This window comes from Bactrocera dorsalis, chromosome 2, assembly GCF_023373825.1.
Source record: "Bactrocera dorsalis isolate Fly_Bdor chromosome 2, ASM2337382v1, whole genome shotgun sequence".
Lineage (NCBI taxonomy): Eukaryota > Metazoa > Arthropoda > Insecta > Diptera > Tephritidae > Bactrocera > Bactrocera dorsalis.
The window spans coordinates 57,764,603-57,787,596 of NC_064304.1; the positions used below are offsets into that span (position 1 = coordinate 57,764,603).

Consider the following 22,994-nt stretch of genomic DNA (forward strand, 5'->3'; position numbering starts at 1 on the left):
ATGTCAGCAGTCTTAGTCCTCCTCCCGAAGTAAATAGCACATTATGCCAAACTGAAGAAGACTTAACGTCAATAGATTCAGTAGTCCAAAAATTCTGGGCTCTGGAGGAACTTCCTTCAGAAACAATTGGCAACAAATTCACACCTGAACAAAATGAATGTGAACAATTTTTCGTCAAAACAACTGAAGTATTACCTTCAGGAAGGCTTCAAATCAGAATGCCCTTTAAAGCTGACCGTAAATTACTCGGTCACTCCTATGAAATCGCAGTTCGGTGGTTTCAGGCCCTGGAGAGGAAAACATTGAAAGATCCAGAACTTCGTAAAATGTATCTGGACTTCATGAATGAGTATAAAGCGCTGGGTCACATGAGCCCAACAAATAATAAGATCCCGAGTGAACCACACTATTTCATTCCGCATCAGTGTGTTTTGAGGCCCGAAAGCACAACAACAAAATTACGAGTTGTCTTTGATGCGTCGAGTCGTACTTCTTCTCAAATTTCATTAAATGAACTTTTGATGGTAGGTCCAACCATCCAAGAAGAATTATATTCAACTCTTCTTCGTTTTCGCTTACATAAGTATGCACTAACAGCGGACATTACTAAAATGTACCGTCAAATAATTATGCATGAAGACGACAGAAATTGTCAGCTTATTGTGTGGAGAGAGCATCCTTCTGAGCAAATTCAAATTTTTCGTCTTAACACCGTAACATACGGCACTGCGCCTGCTCCATTTCTCGCAACACGGTGTTTACAAATGCTCAGTGATGCTAATACAACTAAATACCCACTCGGTTCATTGGCCATTAAAAGAGACTTTTATGTTGATGACTTATTAACAGGATCTGAAAATTTTGAGTCTCTAGATCTTATAAGAAGTGAAGTAATTAAAATGTTAAACTCGGCCGGATTCACCTTAACAAAGTGGTTTTCGAACCACCCTATATTTTTCGACAGTAATTATACTGAAAAGTCATTAAGCTTCAATGACAAAAACTCAACTAAAACACTAGGAATCCATTGGTTGCCGAAAGAGGATTTGTTTCGATTGCCAATTTTCATGATCTGCGAGCCACTAAACGAAACATACTATCAGTCTCTGCTCGCCTTTTCGATCCTCTTGGATTATTAGCCCCACTAGTTACCACAGCAAAAATCTTATTGCAAGAGCTTGGGATCCAAAAACTCGATTGGGATGAGTCGATTCCATTGCGCCTTGATACTAGCTGGCAGAATTTCAAAGCCAACCTACTGCAGCTGTCATCAATTAGCATTCTTCGATACGTAAATCTAGAGTCGAGTGCTATCTGCCAAATTCATGGCTTCTCCGACGCTTCAATAAGAGCGTACGGATGCTGCATATATATACGAAGCCAATCTGCTAGTGGTGTCAAATGTATGCTGCTTACTGCAAAATCTAGAGTGGCTCCGCTGAAGACCAAGTCTCTTCCGCGTCTCGAGCTCTCGGCAGTACATCTTCTTGCCAAATTATGGTCACGAATTGCGCCAATGTTGAATCGAAAATTTGAAAAAATTATATTTTGGACAGACTCTGAATTCGTATTGCATTGGGTAAAAACGCATCCATCGTCATTACAAACCTTTGTTGCAAATAGAGTGTCTGAAATCCAGGAATGGACTGACAATATAAATTGGCGACATGTGCCAACAAAACAAAATCCTGCGGATCAAGTGTCTCGGGGTTGCAACGTGGATGAATTGAATAATTCAATATGGTTTGGCGGTCCACAGTTCCTCCTAGAAGACCCCGCTTTATGGCCAATTAACACTCACTTCCAGCTTTCCCCAGACGATGAAGCATTAGAGAAGAAGAAAAATACTTTCACACTAGCCATAAATGTGAAAGAGAATTCACTATTGAACCTTATCGAAAAAATCTCTTCTCATCAAAAATTGCTTCGTGTGGTTGCCTATCTATTACGGTGGATTAGACGACCAAAAATACCTACGGAGGGAAGGGACCTGACATCTGACGAATTGCACTGGAGTTTTTTAAAAATTGTTCAGGTGATTCAACATTCGGAATTTGCGAATGAAATCCAAAAACTCACGAAAGGCACCACGCTACCCGCAAACTTGCAAAAACTGAATCCGTTTTTGCAGGAGTACTCGGATATGTCGCTTTCATTCAAATTAATCCGAGTAGGAGGTCGCCTTTTAAATGCACCTCTCCCATACGATGCCAAATTCCCATTATTACTAAATAAGAATTCGCACTTCGTTATTAATTATTTACGGTTCCTGCACTTTCGAAATCACAACGCAGGGGCAAAAGCGTTGGTTGCGCTGCTTCGAGAACGCATATGGTTGATCAATGCAAGAGAAGCATGCAGTAGAACCGTAAGAAACTGTACACACTGCTTTCATTATAAGCCGAAGTTGCAAACCCAAATAATGGGAAACTTGCCAGTTGAAAGGCTTCGAGCGCTACGACCCTTTCTTATATGTGGCGTAGATTTTTGTGGTCCAATTTATACTACATTAAAAATACGCGGTCGACCACCCGTAAAAACCTATATCGCAGTTTTCGTTTGTTTCACGTCTAAAGCAGTACACTTAGAATTAGTCTCTGATTTATCAACTAATTCCTTTATTCTCGCCCTAAAAAGGTTCATTGGTCGCCGAGGGATGCCACAGACGATATACAGCGACAACGCAACCAACTTCGTCTGCGCCGATCGCAAGTTGCGCGAACTCAAAGAGGCGTTTCTGTCCCAGCTAATTTCATTACTAGCCGCCGAAGAAGGGTTCAAATTCGCCTTTATACCACCGAGGGCGCCGCACTTCGGCGGGTTATCGGAGGCGGCAGTGAAGTCCGCCAAACACCTCGCCGTGCGCGCAATGGGCAACGTACTGCTCACCGCCGAAGAACTAGGAACACTGCTGGCCGAAGTGGAGGCCATCCTCAACTCGCGGCCCCTCGCACCGTTGAGCCAGGATCCCAACGACGGCGAAGCATTGACTCCAGCACACCTGCTAATAGGGTGCTCCCTCCGAGCCTTACCACCGGCACAAGTGTCAACGGACCCGATTCACTATTGCGAGAGATGGCAACTTGTTTGCTGTCTCAAGCAACAGTTTTGGCGACAATGGTCCAAAACGTACATTACCAGTCTTCAGGAGCGCAACAAATGGCTGCACCCGAAACGCAACCTGCAGCCCGGCGATCTCGTCCTCGTCCACGAAGACAACACGCCACCGCAGCAGTGGGTACTAGAACGAAACGCCGCAACCGTAGAAGGACGAGACGGAAAGGTACGAGTGGCAGACGTGGCAACCAAGACAGGCACCATTAAGCGCCCCATTCACAAGCTCGCCCTGCTGCCTGTCGAAGTTGAAGGATCATGATCCTGTCAAGGTGGCCGGTGTTGCGTCATGCGACTCTAAATCTAAGAATATTTTTAATCTATTATTTTTTAAGAAATAAATTTGTTAATTTATTTGAATACATTCTAAAACGTTTTCCATCATGTAAAATACTTACAATTTTTGTAGCATATAACTATAACCATCATCTACTACCTATGTATTAGAATAATCTATTACCATGAATTTAAGATGCTGAATTGAATTAGAACTACATACTTACCCCTTTTTTGTATACATACTTACCTTTAGTCTAAGCCGTTAGGTTAAGATTTAGGCTAACTAATGAACTGTTGGAATAAGGATTATTATTGTATTAAAGATCATAACCGCGAACGGACGCTTTTCAATTTTTAATCGGAATTATTTAAATTCGAATTTAGCACAGGCAATTAGCTTTTAGTTACACATCTTAGTGAGTCCATCGTGTTTAACTTCAATCTTAAAAACGCTTAAGATTTTTTCAGTTGGTATTGGTGTTTTTCCAATAGGTTGTCTGTTTGGTTGTCGTTCGTATTTGTTTGTTAAACAAATTTGACAGTCTATCGCTTCTTTCTTGCACATTTCTCTGATGTTAGACCAAAAGTAGTTAAGCAATACTTCTTGCACATTGTTTTCATAATTTCGGTGTGCACGTCTGTGTGTTTTTCTGCTAATTCTAATTGTTCGTTTTGATTAGTAATGTCAATTAGTAAGTTTGGTGCTATCACAAAGGTACAATTGGGAAAGTGGGAAATAATATCATCCTTAAAGTGGAATATTAACTCTTCATCTATTCTTAGTGCGTTACTTACATTGGGTTTAGCTACTTGTTGTAGTTTTGTTAAAAAATCTTGCTTATTTTTGTGGGATCTAGAATAGGTATTATTTGATTTTTGGATGAGTTCAAAGGTTGTTTCACCCTCTTTATTTGGTCAGTTAGAGAGCTCTGTGCTGAATGTTGAGAACAATCTGTTGTATTGTTGATTTGTTGACGGGAGAGTGCGTCAGCTACTACATTTTGGTGGCCAGGTTTGTAGACAAGTTTGGGACTAAATTCCTGAATAAAATTCTTCCACCTTTTTAATTTGGTATTCGGGTTTTTTTCCGAAATAGAATAAATGAGTGATTGGTGGTCAGTATAAATGGTTAAATCACTGATGCCGTATAAAAAATTGCGGAGCTTCTGTACCGCCCACACGATTGCAAGAAGTTCTTTTTCATTTGTGCTGTAATTTTTTTCAGTGTCGGTTAACGTTCAAGAAATAAAAGCAATAGGTTGGCGAGATTGGGAGAAAACTGCTCCAATTGCTTGGTTACTGGCATCGGTAGTTAGTTCAAATGGTTTGGTAAAATCCGGCTGATAAAGTTCTACCTGTTTTTGCAAAGCATCTTTTATTTTTTCTATGGCAGTAATTGCCGCTTCATCGAGCTATACTTCTACTCGCGCACTTTGATTTTTTGAAATCATTACTGAGTCACCTCGTAGGTGTGGAGTTAGTGGTTTAGTGATTTGTGCGAAGTTTTTTACAAATTTCCTATAGTAGCTAGCCAAACCTAAAAATGATCTGAGTTCTTTTAAGGTTTTTGGCATTGAATACTCTTTTATAGCTTGAATCTTTCTTGGATCAACCGTTACTCTGTTATATTTAATTATGTGGCCAAGGCACTCAACAGAGTCCTGGAAAAAATGGGACTTGTCGTCCGAAATTTTCATATTAGCTTCATGCAGTGCATTGACTATAGTTCGAATATGTCAGGCGTAGAAGAAAATATTAAAACATCGTCTACATAAACGTAAGCAAATTTACCGATATATTGTCGCAAAATGACGTTTATGCATCGTTGAAAGATTGAGGGTGCGTTCTTAAGTCCAAACGGCATCCTAACAAACTCATACCTTGCGCCATTCACTGCAAATGCGGTGTTTTCGCGATCGGATTCCTTTGTTAAAATTTGATGGAATCCTGATTCTAAATCGATGGTCGAGAAAACTTTAGCTTTACCTAAATTTTGAACTGTCATATTAATATCAGGTATATGGTAGCGGTCGTTTATAATATGCGCGTTAAGTTTTTGGTAGTCGACCACCATTCTCTGTTTAAGTCTATCATTTCCGTCTAATTCTTTCTTTGGAACAGTCCAAATGGGGGAATTGTACGGACTTTTACTCGGCTGAATTATTCCATTTTCTAAAAGCCTATCTATTTCTTTGTTGACGAAGTCATGGTCTGCCACGGGGTAAGGGTATTATTTTGTCCAAATAGGATCTTCTGTTTGCGTCCTAATTGTAGCTTGGATAGTAGTAGTGAAGGGTAGGGTGTCACTAATATTTTCATTTGCTTTCATTATTTCCTTAATTTCCTCCTCATACTTGGCATAAAGTATACCTCTGGTGTAGTTGCTCCGGAGTCCCATAATAAATGTGAGGATGGCGTCATCACTCACGTCTGATAATCTACCAGCTCGTTTATTATCTTCCATTGTTTTTATTTTTTGTTGAATCAATGTTAAGGCTTGATGTATTTCGTCGTGGAATTCAGTGAGAGTTTTACTTCCTTGCTTTTTCTTCATCATTATTTCTTTCAGGACATGTAGTGGTCGTTTAGCCGAATAGGTATAATCCAAGCGGTTGATTATAGCATAGAAATTAAGTTGAGTTCCATTAACTGATAGAACTTTAGAAGCAGCTCCTATTATTTTTGCTCTGATTATGTATACGCAATTGTAATACTCAGGGCTGTATATAAGTTCTTTTATATTCTCCATCTGTGTCCACACCTGGGTGCGCCAAGGGTTATATTCGCCCTCTGCTCCGTCAAATGTTGGTAGGCATTTAAAAATTTCTGTGCTTATTTGGCTTGCTTGTGCGAATTGTGGTTTTAGAGCAGGCATAGGTGGTGCCGTGGTCATCGAAAACTGTGACTGTGTCCTTAATGCATCGAAGTCGGTCTTTAACGAATTGAGTTGAGTCGTAAGGACATCAATGTGTACTTTGAGTGCTGCTGCTTCAGTCATCTTAATAGCTTTTGCTTCTGGTTGGAGTATATTTTTGTTGTCGTCAAAGGATGCTTTCTTGCTGTTTAATCGAGGTGTAAACATGTAATCTTCTTTCTCAGATTACTGTTGTTTCGTTTTTGTTGGATTCGACGCTGTCCGCTTTTTCAGGATTTGCTTTGAATCGTATGCTACTTTTTCAAGCACTTTGCATCGGAAGTCCTACTTCCCGTGGTATTTTAATAATAATAATTAATTTATCCTTCTTTAGGATCGCGGAGTTCCTGTCTTTTCAACGATGTCTCCTGGCCTTTTTTGATAGCAAGTAAAAATTTGCTATCCCGGTTGAGCCCCCAGTTAATCACAATTGATTCACTTTTGTATGTACTTTGCACCGTCAGGGCAAGTTCCTTTATTAATACAAAACTAAGACTAAATACATTTTGATAATTTAATGCTATTTATACTACTTTATGGTACTAGTCTCTATTTGCTGTCTGCTATGTTATTTGAAGAAAGACACACAGTACTAGTTTCTATTTGCTGTCTGCTATGTTATTTGAAGATAGACACACAGTCCCGAGAGAATAGCGTGTAGGAGATAACCCTTGTTATGTGTGATACCATTTCTATTTCACACCATATATTGGAATTGTTTATCACTATTTGTTTATGTGTGGTTCGACATAAACAAGAGATGTTTTGGTTTTTTGAGAAATGAAACGTTCCTTAACTCACGCCAACAAACACAAGGAAGGTTCGACGTCGAGAAGCTGCAATCACCACAGACTGCCGAACGCTTTTCTACTCGGCTTGCACTCCTGCTCTTTGAGAACACTCTTCAACAACTCGGTATAAGGAAACTGTGGGACAGCATTTCAAACTCCGAACCATTGGTGCTGCAACCGAAACCATTGGTTTTCGGAAAATGCAAAAGAACAGCTGGTACGACGAGGAGTACCGTGTCGCAGCGGAGCGAAAACAGGCTGCCTACATCGCAACGTTACAACACGTGCGGGATGGGATAGATACCAAGAGTTGAAGAGGGAAGCGAGACGCATTTGCAGACAGAAAAAGAAAGAGGCCGAAATGCGTGAGTACGAAGAGCTTGATAAGCTGGCCGACAGGGGTAATGCTCATAACTAGTGCAAAAATAGTTTCAAATCATAAATAAAGTTTTCATAAATTCGAGTAACTTACACAAGAACAAATTGTTTGTATGTATACAAATACTATGTTTTACCATAACTATTTTTGCAAACAAACTTAAAAATAAAATAAAAAAAATATTATATCGCAAATAAAGAATGCGAAATCATGTAATGGGTTATGTTAAATCTATCAGTCTTCACTTCTCATGATAAATCCCGGTGTTATTGTATCGATCAGGTTTATTTTTGAGGCACGTCCGAAGGCCGCTAATACCTACATCAGGCATTCGAACTATGAGCACCCCGGATAGATGAGGTATATTTTTTTGAAGCGCCAGTGCAAAATGTAGTTCGCGACGAAAGAACTTTGAAATTATATGCAGTATAGCAACCGCAATAACTTTTTTTTGTGTGAAAATCTATTTACTTTTGTTGTAGGCATGTTATTTAAGTATTTGAATGCTTGGGATACGAAAAAAGGTGTGAATAGTGCAGCGGTATCATGCTTTGCAATCCATCATATCCGTCAAAATGGGATTCTCGCGAGTAGAAGTTGGTAAATATACCATTTCCGAATATGGAAGTATTGAAAAAAGACCGTTCCGTCGAGATCTGTATGTTTGTGTTAAGGAAACAATCGCGGTTATTCAATCGCCAATTCTGGCATATCTTAGAGTTTCGACTCGGAATTTATCGCCGCGACTTGCAGTTAACAGACTACAATGGATAATTCATGATGACTTAACCCTTTTTTCGTACAAAATTCAAATAACAATCCGGTTAAACCCTCTAGCGTTTGGTTCCAGAAAGATGGAGCAACTTGCCTCATAGCCACTCGGTAATTGTGGAGCTCCAACGAAAATTTGAAATCAAATTCATATCAAGAAATTGCACATTCCACTGGTCACCAAGGACACCTGACCGGTTTCACGTTCTAATCACAATAGAATTCTTTATTCCGTTTTATGGAATTGTTTAACCTAAATGTTAAACTAACGGCTAAAACTAATGGTAATGTATATATGTGTTAGAAAAGGGGTAAATACAATTATCTTTCGTTAAACGAGTTACTGTATTATGTTAAGGTAAGAATTAAAGTCAGTAATAAGTATAATAGTATTATAAATATTAGGGTAAGTATTTTACGTATAATAGAGTTCCTTAATTTAATTTTTAATAATTCACTTTTCAATATTTTTACAAATTCATTTAATTATTTCAAGTTTTAGGTATAAATATGTATATATATTTGTCGCTTGACGCAACACCGGCTACATTGACAGGGACATGTTTCTTCAACCTCTGTTGGAAGCAAGGCCAGTTTGTGGATGGAACGCTTGATTGTGCCCGTCTTAGTCGCCACGTCCTGAAGGCCCGTCAGGTATACTTTTGACCACTGTCGCCAGAACTGTTGCTTGAGATAGCAAACAAGTTGCCATCTATCGCAACAACGAACTTGATCCACTTTTTCTGGGGATAATGCTCGCAGGGAACGTCTTATTGGCAGATGGGCTGGTGTTAACGCCTCGCAGTCGTATTGGTCTTAGCTTAGAGGTACTAGGAGGTGAGAGTTGAGGATAGCCTCCAAAGTCTTTCGGCTTGCATATTTCTCATTATTTGGTTTTGTGACTTCTGCTTGTAATGAAAACAATGTACATATACAGTTTATGGCATTATATGGGAGAGGTGCATTTAATAGGCGATCTCCTATTCGGATTAATTTAGAACGAAAGCGGCCGAATATTGATGCAAAAACGGGTTGAGTTTTTGCAAGTTTGCGGGTTAGGGTTGTACCTTAATGCAATTTTTGAATAACATCCAAAAATTCTGAATGTTGAACCACCTGTACAATTTTTAGAAATCTCAAGTTAATCTCTTCTGATGTCAGATCCCGTCCCATGGAGGAATTTGATGCTCGTCTCCATCGTAGTATGCGACCACACGAAGCAATTTTTTATGAGAAGACAACTTTTCAATAAGGTCCGATATTGAACTTTTCTCAGTCGTCGAATTTGTTTTTCATCTTCTATAATGCTTCGTCTACTGGTGAGAGCTGGAAGTGGCTATTAATTGGCCTTTACGCGGGGTCTTCTAGGAGGAACTGTGGACCGCCAAACTATATCGAATTATTCAATTCGTCCACGTTACAACCCCGAGACACTTGATCCGCAGGATTTTTTTTCGTTGGCACATGTCCCCAATGCAGTTTGTCGGTCAATTCTTGGCAGACTTGCAGAATTTGTGGAATTCTGGAACCGCCAGTTCAATATTATACGGAATTATCCAACCACTAACATTGATGTTATGGTCTGGATGAATCCCGCCAAAAATTCATAATTATTTAACCGCGACTTGATAAACGCGTATAGTTTTGATCCCATTTTTGTATTGGAATTGCCAATTTTTATTACGCTTAACGTTTTGTGCTGATGTCGAGTCCGCAATCCTCACTAAAATTACTGCTGTTGCCAATATTACCCGAACCGGCATATTCGCTGTATGCATGGCATGCGTGGTCGATGGTTGCGGATGCGGTGTAGCGGGGTTACTGGTGCAACAGTGTGTGATGAGATCGATTGCATACCCGACGTCGATCCGCTCTACATTTGAATACGGTATGCCTCTTATGCAAACAATTTATGCATAAGGGCACCGATTTCACAAACTCAAATCTCCGGAAACGCCTCGAAAGTGGGCAAGCAGTTAATGATGATCTCTCCATTAGCACTGTTGACAATTAGGCGACCTTGTATTTGTAGCAACTATCGCCGTTTTGGTCCTGTCCTTTTTTTGTTGCTTCCCATGTCTCGTATTGCCTGTTGTTATGGGCTCTTCGACTTTTTCCATTCTGTAGAGGTACTTTTTGAAGTATCCGTGGCCGGATAACAGCTGGGTTGTGTAAATTTATTATTTCGGGTTTATTAGCCTGGCCGCCCATCTGCCGACACTTTCATTCTCTTATCTTTGTTGCCATGTTGTTATCGTACGCAGCTTTATTCTTTCATATGCTAGAAGGTCAATTGAAGCATTGCCGCTTGTTTAAATGAGTTAAGCATCCACCCACTTTACTAGAGAAAACTGGCGAACTCTAATAAGACAGCTTGATTCACCACAGCTGATGACACCAACACAACTCACCATACCTATACACCCACTAAACAAAAGGAATCGACAACGGGTAAGCTCATTCCCTTACATAATTCGACACCGGCAGTTCGCCCATCGACACATCAACATTCGAATATACACATTCGCCTTTTTTAATTCGTCCTCAACTGATCCCTCGCGCTGCAACGTATCCATCGTACGCGACGCCACGTCGATATCTCCTGCTATCGCTCGGTTTGGGAACTATATCTACCCCGCTCCGTAAAATTGAACTTCCAACATACATAACTTAAAATAAAATTGTTATACATTTAAAATAAAGTATTTTTTATTTAATAATTGAGAAAGTGGTCGGTAATTCATTTTGAATTTGCAACATTTTAAACACAGCTTATAACTAATATTGCATCGCCTGATACTCGTACTATTCGGTAGGCTGATGTAACTCTGGGGGCTGCGGTGCGGTATACTCTGGCCACTGCCTTACGCCGGTTTTCCTTTTTAAGCGCGTCTTCCCAGATTTTGGCTTCTTATAATAAGACGCTGGTTGCCGTCGACACTAAGAGCTTTCTGTTTTCTGGCTGGGGTTTCCTGTGTTGGCCATTAATAGACTAAGTTTGGGGTCCAGTCTTTAGCTTGTTTAGTGCTTTTGTGTCCTAAAAATATCCGTTGTCGTGTGCATGCTTACCTCTAGGGGTATGCGCTTGTTTGTTAGCAGTAGTAGCTCTGATTTTCCGTAGAGAGCTGGAGGCTGTGTGAGTTGAGTCATGCTTGCGTACGTATCATGACCTAGCTTTCTTCGCGCGTCGTCTGTATCCCTTGCTGTGATTGCTGCTGTAATGTCGTCCGCGTAGGCAATTAAATACGATTCATCTGGCATGTTCCATAGACCTGGGCTTAAAATTGATCCTTGTGCTGCTCCTTACGTGACTGCTATCTGTCGTGATCCCTTTATAGTCTCATACAGAAGTTTCCTATTACTAAGGTAGCTCCGCACCACAGTCTTGAGGTAATCTGGCATCTCGAAGCTTTTCTCGAGAGCGTCGATCATTTCTACCATCTAGCGCTGTCGAAGGCGTTCCGGACATATAGAGTCGCCAGCAACCCTATTCTTTTGTATTTGTGCTATCTACGCTGTGCAGCTTCTACGCTTTCTATGACGCATTTTATTGCTCCTATGGGTGATCTGCCGGGTCTAAAGCCATGTTGTCTAGGGGAGAGTCCACCAGCTTCGTTGATAGTCACTTCGAGTCTGGGTTTAGGTACGCTTTCGTACAGCTTTCCCACTGTGTCAAGCATGCATAATAGACGGTATACTGAAGGCGAATTGGGGTATCCTTTTCCCTCTCTGATTAGCACCAGCCGTTGCTTTTTCCAGGGTCCAGGGAATATTCCGGCTTCAAGGCGGGCATTGCACAGTACTCCCGGGCACTCTGCAGCGTTTATTTTGAGGACTTCTGCCGGGTGATTTGTTGGACTTAAGCTTGTCAGTGGTTAATTGCAGCTCTTCAAAAGTAGTCTGGGGGATTTGCGCAGATCTTAGAGTGTGGTCTGGATCACTGGCCTTATTTCGTGTGTGGGAAATAGTGCGTTCACGATGTACTCCATTTTGGCAGCGGTTACGTCAGGTGGCTTTGCTTGAGCGCCGAGTTTCTTTATCACTATTTTATACCCGTGTCCCCAGGGATTTCGGTTTATATTCTCCCATTTTTTCTTTTTGCTGCCTTCGATGGCGTGCTTCAGCGTCTTTTTTGCTGCTTTGTATTGCTCGGCTTATTGGGATGCGGTTCCTCCGTGCCTGAATCTCGTGTAGGATCCGCGACGAGGTTGCATTTCCCGTATTGAGCACTATTAGCCCTAGCGGCGCAGCCATTTCTATAATGCGCTTTCCTCTCGCGTCCGTGTTTGGTATATTCCACTCTACGGCTCTGGAGTTTAGGTCTCCGGCGATAATCAATTGACTTTCTATAGACCCGCCTGTGTCCTCTATATTATCGAGCTTTTCTAGGAATTCCTATATACTATCGATTAGCAGCTAATAACTGTAAAAGGGTCGCATTTGGTCCAGACGAAACCGTTGCCGTTCCCATTGTCTACAATGGTGGCGATACTCCCTAGAGTAACCATATAGCGGCGGTTGAGCCAGGTACCTCTCTCTTTCTTTTTGATTTGCTCGTTTATTATGACTATCTCGTAGTCGTTCTCTATCAGAATTTGCGAGAGTAGTGCGTCAGCGGCCTTGCATCTATGCATGTTTGCTTGTATGATCTTTATTTCCGGGTCACGGATATGACCGTCTTTTTCGTGTTTAGCCTCTTCATAAAGGCAGCATGAAGGTGGCTTTGTGCATTCTTTCATTCTGCGACCTGGTTGGCCGCATTTTATGTAAGCACCTTGTCTTTTTTTATCGGGCCCTTTGCAGTCCCAGGTTAAGTGCCTTGGTCCAAAGCTGAGAAAGCATCTTTTGGGGGTTTCTTTCAACCACAGTCTGCAATTAATCCAGCCAATTTTGATGCGTATGTATCAGCTCTATACTGGTCTAGCGTTATATATACTCTACCTGGTCTCTTATGTTAGGAGCTCTTATATTAATCGATAAGCCTTCAGTTGAGTCCTTTAGCGCTTCTTTGACAGCCCCTGCTACTTCCTCTTTCGTTATGAGCGAGTCGAGGTCTCTGATCTCTATGGTAGCGTTAGTTTTAAGGTCGACCACAGTTCCAGTTTCCTTAAGAGTGGTCTTAAGTGCCTCATAGAAGCTGGCCTTTGTAGTCGGTCCCTTCTCCAGTTCTAATAACAGATCACTTTGATCTTCACCTCTGCTTCCTTAAGATCTACCTTGCTATGGATATTATTGAGGACTTCGGCGTAGATATTTCCTTCTGCTGGTTTTATTATCATGGTCTCTGTTTGCGGTTTAGGCTTATTATTAGTTTTCTGACTTGCAGATTTATTCCTGATTTGTTACCTCTCTTTTGCGTTTTAAGGTGCTTCCTCCACCGTTCCTTCGTTTGCGTGGGTCTTCCTGGCTTTTTTAGGCGAAATTTTTTGTCACTTGCCGTCGTTTTCGTGTCGTGGTCGCACTGTTTCTCGGAGCTCCACAGGGCTTGTCACACGCCGCTTCAAAGTTCCTGACTCGGAGGCCGTGATGCGTCTACTTAGATGTGCTAACCTTTTTTGTTCTCTGCAGTGAGCCAATTTCTGAGGTAGCTCTTTATGACTTCAAAGTGTTCGTCTAAATGTGCCGTTCCGTTTTTTACGTCCATGCTGACGTTCTTTTGTTTAAAGCCTAATTGCTAATCACGTGCATTCGGTTTCACGTTCTAATTACAACAGAGTTCTTTATTCCGTTTTATGGAACTGCTTAACCTAAATCTTAAACTAACGGCTTAAACTAGTGATAATATAAGTATGCGTTACAAAGGGTAAGTATAATTATCTATCGTTAAACATTCTACTAGAGTATTTTAAAGGTAAGTAATAGATTAGTATTATAAATGTAATATTAAGGTAAGTATATATAATAGAGTTTCTTAATTTAATTTTAAATAATTCAATTTTCAATATTTTTACAAATTCATTTAATAATTTCAAGTTTTAGGTATAAATATATGTATATATATATATATATTAGGGTGTGTCATTCTGAGGCAACCTTTTTTTCAACTTTTCAATTTTTCGAATGTCAAGAATCGATTCTTAATCGACTTCGACTACTGAAGATCGATAACAAAAAATCGATTATGTTACGAGAAAACTCGATTCTCGAGTAAAATGGGAATCGAGTTTACCATCCCCACTGGCAGCCATCGCGTGCACATATAACAACCTCCGCACAATAACCACCATAAAAAAATGGTTTTTTCCCATGTTATTTATATGGAAAACAGAAAATTTGATAGAGGCACCTCTTAATATTAATATTAAGAGCTCATCTTTTGAGTGACGTTGTTTCTCACATTTTCGAAAGTTTTGAGCCTGTTTTTCAGTTGAAAAAAAAGGTTTCCTCAGAATGACACAGCCTAATATATACTTATATACTAGCTCTTTACCCGCGGCTTCGCCCGCAGTGGAGACATTAAATAAGTATGAGAGATAAAGGGTAAGGGTATAATAATAGAAATGAGTCAAGGTGATAACTAAATTTTATTGCTTGGCTGAGATCAACATTTTTTAAAAATTACTACAGACAAAAAAATTTCAACACCTTAAAATATGCGTATTGAAATGCAACAAAAAATGTTAAAATATATTTAACCGTAACAAAAATAAATAATTCTGAATTCTAACAATTTAAAAAAATAAAATACAGAGTGCTAATCTAGGATATTTTTGTAGACCATGTTATAAGTTTTCCCGTCGGGTGCAAATATGTGTAAAGTCCGGGCACTGGAGGATGGAGTCATGTGTAGAAATTCACGCAAGTGAGGAAAGTTCTCTGATCGCCATTCAGCAGCTCACGACTTCCGGTCTTTGACCAAGTATCCTCTGGGTAGCCTAAGAACATCCGTTTGAAGGCGAGCTAAAGTGAGAAGGCGAAACATCCCCTGCATAAGGTTGTGCGCTGGGTTTGGGACCCGCCACGTAAAAAAACACTCCCAATGAAAAGGAACAACAAGCCTCTGATGAGTGACCCCCCTTTTGATGACGACCATGGCAAACGAAATAAGGACTACGAATTGAGGGCATGCACCTGGAATGTCCGGTCCCTTAATTGGGAAGGTGCCGCTGCCCAGCTGGTTGATGTCCTCGTGAAAATAAAGGCTGACATCACCGCCGTCCAAGTAATGCGATGGACGGGACAAGGACAGAGACAAGTAGGTCCTTGTGACATTTACTACAGTGGCCATATAAAGGAGCGCAGGTTTGGTGTGATATTCGTGGTGGGAGAGAGACTCCGTCGCCGAGTACTATCATTCACAGCGGTGAATGAACGTCTAGCCACAATCCGCATCAAAGCGAGGTTCTTCAACATATCGCTTATTTGCGCCCACGCCCCGACGGAAGGGAAGGACGATGTGACCAAAGATGCCTTTTATGAGTGCTTGGAGCGCACTTATGTGAGATGCCCCGTCACGATGTAAAAATCGTGCTTGGCAACTTTAACGCCAGGGTGGGCAAAGAAGGTATCTTTGGCACTACGGTCGGTAAATTCAGCCTCCACGAGGAAACATCCCCAAATGGGTTGAGGCTGATCGACTTCACCGGGGCCCGAAATATGGTTATCTGTAGTACTAGATTCCAGCATGAGAAGATACATCACGCTACCTGGCTGTCTCCGGATCGAAAAACCACCAACCAGATCGATCATGTTGTGATAGACGGAAGACACGTCTCCTGTGTTTTAGATGTGCGTGCGCTCCGAGGTCCTAACATCGACTCGGACCACTATATTGTTGCAGCCAAAATTCGCACCCGCCACTGTGCAGCAAAAAACGCACGCCAACAAACACAAGGAAGGTTCGACGTCGAGAAGCTGCAAACACAACAGACAGCCGAACGTTTTTCTACTCGGCTTGCACTCCTGCTCTCTGAGAGCACTCATCAACAACTCGGTATAAGGGAACTGTGGGACGGCATTTCAAACACCTTACGTACAGCTGCAACCGAAACCATTGGTTTTCGGAAAGTGCAAAAGAACAGCTGGTACGACGAGGAGTGCCGTGTCGCAGCGGAGAGAAAACAGGCTGCCTACCTCGCAACGTTACGATCGACCACAACACGTGCGGGATGGGATAGATACCGAGAGTTGAAGAGGGAAGCAAGACGCATTTGCAGACAGAAAAAGAAAGAGGCCGAAATGCGTGAGAGGGGTAATGCTCGAAAATTCTACGAAAAAATGCGGCGGCTTACAGAAGGTTTCAAGACCGGAGCATACTCTTGTAGAACCCCCAAAGGTGATCTAGTTACCGATGCCCAGAGCATACTTAAATTATGGAGTGAACACTTCTCTAGCCTGCTGAATGGCAGTGAAAGCACAACACCGGGAGAAGGCGAACCCGATTCCCCAATCGATGACGATGGAGCAGACGTTCCATTACCCGACCATGAAGAAGTTCGAATAGCAATTACCCGCCTGAAGAACAACAAAGCGGCAGGGGCGATGGATTGCCGGCCGAGCTATTCAAACACGGCGGCGAAGAACTGATAAGGAGCATGCATCAGCTTTTTTGTAAAATATGGTCGGACGAAAGCATGCCCAACGACTGGAATTTAATTGCGCTATGCTCAATCCATAAAAAAGGAGACCCCACAATCTGCGCCAACTACCGTGGGATTAGCCTCCTCAACATCGCATATAAGGTTCTATCGAGCGTATTGTGTGAAAGATTAAAGCCCACCGTCAACGAACTGGTTGGACCTTATCAGTGTGGCTTTAGACCTGGCAAATCAACAACCGACCAGATATTCACCATGCGCCAAATCTTGGAAAAGACTCGTGAAAGGAGAATCGACACACACCACCTCTTCGTCGATTTCAAAGCTGCTTTCGACAGCACGAAAAGGAGCTGCCTTTATGCCGCGATGTCTGAATTTGATATCCCCGCAAAACTGATACGGCTGTGTAAACTGACACCGAGCGGCACCAAAACCTCCGTCAGGATCGGGAAGAACCTCTCCGAGCCGTTCGATACTAAACGAGGCTTCAGACAAGGCGACTCCCTATCGTGCGACTTTTTCAATCTGCTGCTGGAGAAAATAGTTCGAGCTGCAGAACTCAACAGAGAAGGTACAATCTTTTATAAAAATGTACAGCTGCTGGCGTATGCCGATGATATTGATATCATCGGCCTCAACACCCGCGCCGTTAGTTCTGCTTTCTCCAGGCTGGACAAGGAAGCAAAACGAATGGGTCTGGCAGTGAACGAAGGCAAGACGAAATATCTCCTGTCATCAAACAAACAGTCGTCGCACTCGCGATTTGGCACTCACGTCACTGTTGACAGTCATAACTTTGAAGTTGTAGATAATTTCGTCTATCTTGGAACCAGCGTAAACACCACCAACAAAGTCAGCCTAGAAATCCAACGCAGGATAACTCTTGCCAACAGGTGCTACTTCGGACTGAGTAGGCAATTGAGAAGCAAAGGCCTCTCTCGACAGACAAAAACCAAACTCTATAAGTCACTCATAATTCCCGTCCTGCTATATGGTGCAGAGGCTTGGACGATGTCAACAGCGGATGAGTCGACGTTGCGAGTTTTCGAGAGAAAAATTCTGCGAAAGATTTATGGTCCTTTGCGCGTTGGCCACGGCGAATATCGCATTCGATGGAACGATGAGCTGTACGAGATATACGACGACATTGACATAGTTCAGCGAATTAAAAGACAGCGGCTACGCTGGCTAGGTCATGTTGTCCGGATGGATGAAAACACTCCAGCTCTGAAAGTATTTGACGCAGTACCCGCCGGGGGAAGCAGAGGAAGAGGAAGACCTCCACTCCGTTGGAAGGACCAAGTGGAGAAGGACCTGGCTTCGCTTGGAATATCCAATTGTCTCCAAAAGAAGAAACGACTGGCGCGCGGTTGTTAACTCGGCTATAATCGCGTAAGCGGTGTCTACGCCAATTAAGAAGAAGAAGATATACGTGAACAGGCTACACAAAGTTGACCATGAGAGAAGCATGGGCTTTCTAAATGCACTCCTGCTACCTGTAATGCTTGTCCTTGTGCCTTCTTTATAGTGACAGCAAAGCTAAGCTTGACGAAAAACTGAACCCTTTTAAATTTGAATGGAAAGTCAGTGGGAACAATTGGTATCCGAGGTATTATAACACTATTTCCCTTACCGACCCCTGTTAAAATAGTAGCACCAAGTATGTTCTGTCCCAATTTTGTTATCCGAAGCTTTGTTCCATTACATAGCAAAGGAGCATCTAGATTTCGCATAAGCATTACTGGTACATTTAGTTTCAATTGAAGTTTATGTGACGGTACACCCGATAGTTCAAGTGAATTTAAAAACTCCACAGAATATGAAGTACTTAGTTCCGTATCTATAATTGTATCCATTGACAAATATTCCTTCATTTTTCCCTGAACCGCGTTTAAAATATCAGTGTTGATCCTATTAACAATTTCATGTCTTGGTGGTAATATTGCTCTTGCACACAACCACTGATCACTACGCAAATTTTGTCGCAATTCCGGAAAAACATTAGCAATGAAATCCACATCATTTTCTACTAAATTACAAAATTCTCTTGACAGTAATATGTAGCCTTCAACGTCAACATCTAAACAACCATCACCAATTTTCAACAACATTTCTGCGTAAAGTCCTGAACTTTTTCAACTGTCGACCATAAGCGTGATGATTTAATTCGCGCTTGAATTTCATCTGCTGGTGTCCCCCTCTGAATCACTGGGAGGGTTTGACGGAAATCACCAGTCAATAAAACTACCATGCCATTTTGGATATACCAGATTTCCGCTACCGAGGCATTTTCTAAGAAAAGCAGAGTAAGAATTAACATCAGCGAGTAAGATCTAAAATAATAAAATGACTGCTAACCACAAAAATTACGGATTACCTCAAAAATTTGAATAGTTTTATACTGCATGTAACGACAGAAGAAAATAACAATAAATATAGAAAAATTAATATTATTATGTTAATACAACTCTAACAAATAATTTCGACGAAATTAGTTATCACAAAAACGGTACTCACGGATTTTTTTTTAGATCATTAAAAGAGAAATAATTCTTTCATACATAACTTTTGTGTACTCGGTTCAAGATCGCTTTCGCAGCGGAAGGAACGAAAGCCCTCAAAGATAAATAATTTCCCCCGTTTTTTACACATTTACAACTGTTTCTTCGCTCCTATTGGTCGCAGCGTGATGCTATATAGCCTATAGCCTTCCTCGATAAATGGACTATTATTCAATTCGAACCAGTAGTTTCGGAGATTAGCGCGTTCAAACAAACAAACTCTTCAGCTTTATAATATTAGTATAGATATATATATATATATATATATATATATATATGTAGACATGTGCTATCTCTTTAACAGTTTTATTAGAAAAGGGAAGATTTAATGACATATCAAAATGTTTACAGTGTTGCCATAGTTGATTGACATATTAAAATATTTAGAATAGAATAAAGGATAGACAACATGTCAAAACGCACGGGTGCATTGATAATTAAAAACTAACTATTATTTATGGTGTTGCCACAGTATCCTCCTCCTAGAGAGTCATAGGTGGTGTGATGAAAACTGGCTTTCGACAATCGATGGAAACTTTAACTTTATTCTCCTTTATTTCCACTTCGAAATTCTTAAGTGAGCGACTCAAAACTTTGTAGGGTCCCATACGAGGTGTGTTCAAAAAGTATCGCGAATCGTAATTGGCAGTTTTTTTCGATTGCAGGGGCGTGGTGCATCATGAGTTCTTGCCACAGGGAAGAACGGTCAATAAGGAAGATTACCTGCAAGTTATGCGCAATTTGTGCGAAGCAATCCACCAGAAACGCCCGGATTTGTGGAAGAACAAAAATTGGCTTTTGCACTACGACATCGTTGCTTGTGCGCGACTTTTTGGCCAAAAACAACACTCTAATGATGCCGCAGCCACCGTACTCCCTAGATCTGGCCCCCTGTGACTTTTTCTTGTTCCCTAAACTGAAGAGGCCCATGAAAGGACGACTTCGCTTCTCTTGACGAGATAAAGACGGCATCGAAGGAGGAGCTGAGGAAGATAAAAAAAAATGATGTTTTGAAGTGCTTCGAAGATTGGAAAAGCCGTTGGCACAAGTGTATAATATCTCATGGGGATTACTTTGAAGGGGACAAAATAGATATTCATGAATAAATAAATAATTTTTGAAAAAACACAAAATTCGCGATACTTTTTGAACATACCTCGTATAAGGTGCTGATAATGACGGTCTGACTGAATCATCGCGGATGAAGACATGATCACAAGACTTGAGATCGCCATGAACGAAAACTCGCATGATACGACGGAGCTTCACTAAGATTTCCGTTTGGCTCTGGTTACTGGGTTGTACGATGAAAAGCTCTGAAGGTAATCGCAATGATGTTCCATATACCAATTCAGAAGGAGTGGACCCGATGTCGCCTTTATATGTTGAACGCAGTCCAAGTAGTATAAGAGGTAAATAGGTCGTCCACTGATCCACTTTATGACATTAATGTGCGATGCCATCGTTCTATTAGTTCATTACATTGTGGATGATACTGCGTTGTTTTTAAATGGGTCACTCCCAAATAGTTTAGCAGTTGTTTAAATATGGCGCTTTCGAACTGACGACCAAGATCCGACGTTATGTCGATGGGTACTCCAAAACGGGAAATCCAGCCGGTTAGCAAGGCCTTTGCTACAACTGGAGCTGTCATGTTGAGAATCGGAATGGCATCTGGCCATCGCGTAAATCGATCGATTATGGTTAAGCAATATCGGTTGCCCTCCGATATTGGAAACTTGGAAAAGGTTCTACTATCTTTCGCAATGCCTGGCCAATCGAATCTGTCGACCATCATCTTGACAGTAGCACGCGAACCGGGGTGCAACAGATTGTGTGTAGCCCGAAGAAAAGTTTGTCGAAATTTTGATGTTATAATATAAAAGATTTGAATCTTAGTGAGTGTCGAATGCTGCCATTCAGGTATGCTAGTAGCTCTTCATCGTTCTCTTGGTCCGCGGCGATGGCGCCGTAGTCAATAATGATGGTCGTAAGTGATTGAATTCGCGATAATAGTTCAGCAGTTACGTTTCTTTTACCTTGAACATGTCGGATATGAGTAGTGATTTGCGATATGAAATCCAATTGCCTAACTTGACGATCTGAAGCCTTATGCAGTTGTTGTCAGAATGCGAATATAAGTGACTTATGGTCAGTGTAAATGTGGCAGTTACGATCTTCTAATATGTGACGAACGGCGCTGCATAGCGCGGTCAACTCACAGTCATACGTACTGTATCGCATTTCAGTTGATGAAAACTTTCTTGAGAAAAATCCTAATGGCTGAAGTTTGTCATTTACTATTTGATGTAAGACTGCTCCAGCTGAAAAATCGCATGCATCTACCCACAATGAAAGTTCTACATTAGGCAGTGGATGAGCTAACATAACACAGTTTGATAGTTGGGCTTTCGCAGCTTCCAAATGGCGTTTGGTATCTTCATTCCAATCTAAGATGGTGCTGTCGTTTTTCTTATTCCCAGGAATCATTACAAATAGAGGTCCTTGTAACTCTAAGGCGTTTGGAAGAAATCCCCGATAAAAGTTGAGCATTGCCAAAAAACGTTTAAGCTCTTTTGCAATCTTGGGCGGTTTCATGTTTGTTAGTGTTTCCACGCGGCTTGGCAATGGGCGAATACCGTCTTTCGTAATAGAATGGCCTAAAAAATCGAATTGAGATACTCCGAATTGCGATTCGGCAACATTGATTGTTAAATTATAATCTCGAAAACGGTTAAATACAATACGAAGATGTTGATTATGTTCATCAATCGATTTTGATGTAAAATCCAAGCCTCGAAGTACTTGGTTATTTAAACGCTGGAACGTCTGCGCAGCGTTCCTTAATCCGAACGTCATATGAGTAAGTTCAAAAAGTCCAAACACCGTCATAATGGCGGTTTTACAGATATCATCGAGGTGAATCGGCATCTGATGAAACGGTTTCTGCAAATCTATTTTCGAAAATATAATTTTATTTGCTACCGGCCAGGAATCGTGTTAGCATTCAAACCCCTATAGTCACCACACGGTCTCCAAGAACCATCGGCTTTGCGAACTAAATGCAAACGCTGCTATTCGAAGGACGACAAATACCAAGCTTGATCAGGAGTTCAAATTCTGCACGTGCAGCTGCGAGTTTTTCCGATGATAAGCGTCGTGGTCGTGCGCATACAGGTGGGCCAGTAGTTGAAATATGATGAACTACTGACGTGTTTAGTCATGTGATGTCAGATAATTCCTTAAAAATGTCCGAAAAATTTTGCGTGAAATTTATAGTTGATATTTTTGTTGAATGTCTATGTTGTGTTACTAGACACGACGTTTTGACCAGGGTGTTTCGGTCTACGAGACGTTGACCTTGTAAATCAACGATCAAGCCATGGTGACTTAAGAAATCCGCACCAAGTATACCCTGCGAAACGTCGAGATTATGAACTTCCAAAGAAATTCACGGCGTAGGTTTAAATTTAATTTAAGCATGACTTCACCGTAAGTTTGTACGGGAGAGCCATTTGCGGCAAACAATGACAAAGATGATGGACGTACTCTAGCTAATTTCGTCGACCTCGGTATGACGGATATATGTATCTATTAAAAAACTAATTTTTGCTGAAGTGTCGTAAATGCAAAGGCCTGTTGAATTAT

General features: G+C 41.3%; 2 protein-coding genes across 6 annotated transcripts in view; both read left to right on the forward strand.

Annotated features, from left to right (window-relative positions):
* Window positions 1-22,994, forward strand: part of LOC125776324 (uncharacterized) — a 369,137-nt gene that overhangs the window by 201,800 nt on the left and 144,343 nt on the right. The window lies entirely within an intron of this gene.
* The window catches only part of LOC125776358 (uncharacterized), a 41,328-nt gene that overhangs the window by 5,766 nt on the left and 12,568 nt on the right, over window positions 1-22,994 (forward strand). Inside the window, exon 2 of one of the 5 annotated variants that reach the window (XM_049448113.1) lies at window positions 2,638-3,784. The exons of the other annotated variants lie outside the window; for them this stretch is intronic. Coding sequence (XP_049304070.1) covers window positions 2,657-3,376 — 720 coding nt within the window. The 5' untranslated portion in view covers window positions 2,638-2,656 and the 3' untranslated portion in view covers window positions 3,377-3,784. Of the gene's footprint in view, window positions 1-2,637; window positions 3,785-22,994 lie in introns of those variants that run through there. 5 annotated transcript variants of the gene reach the window in all.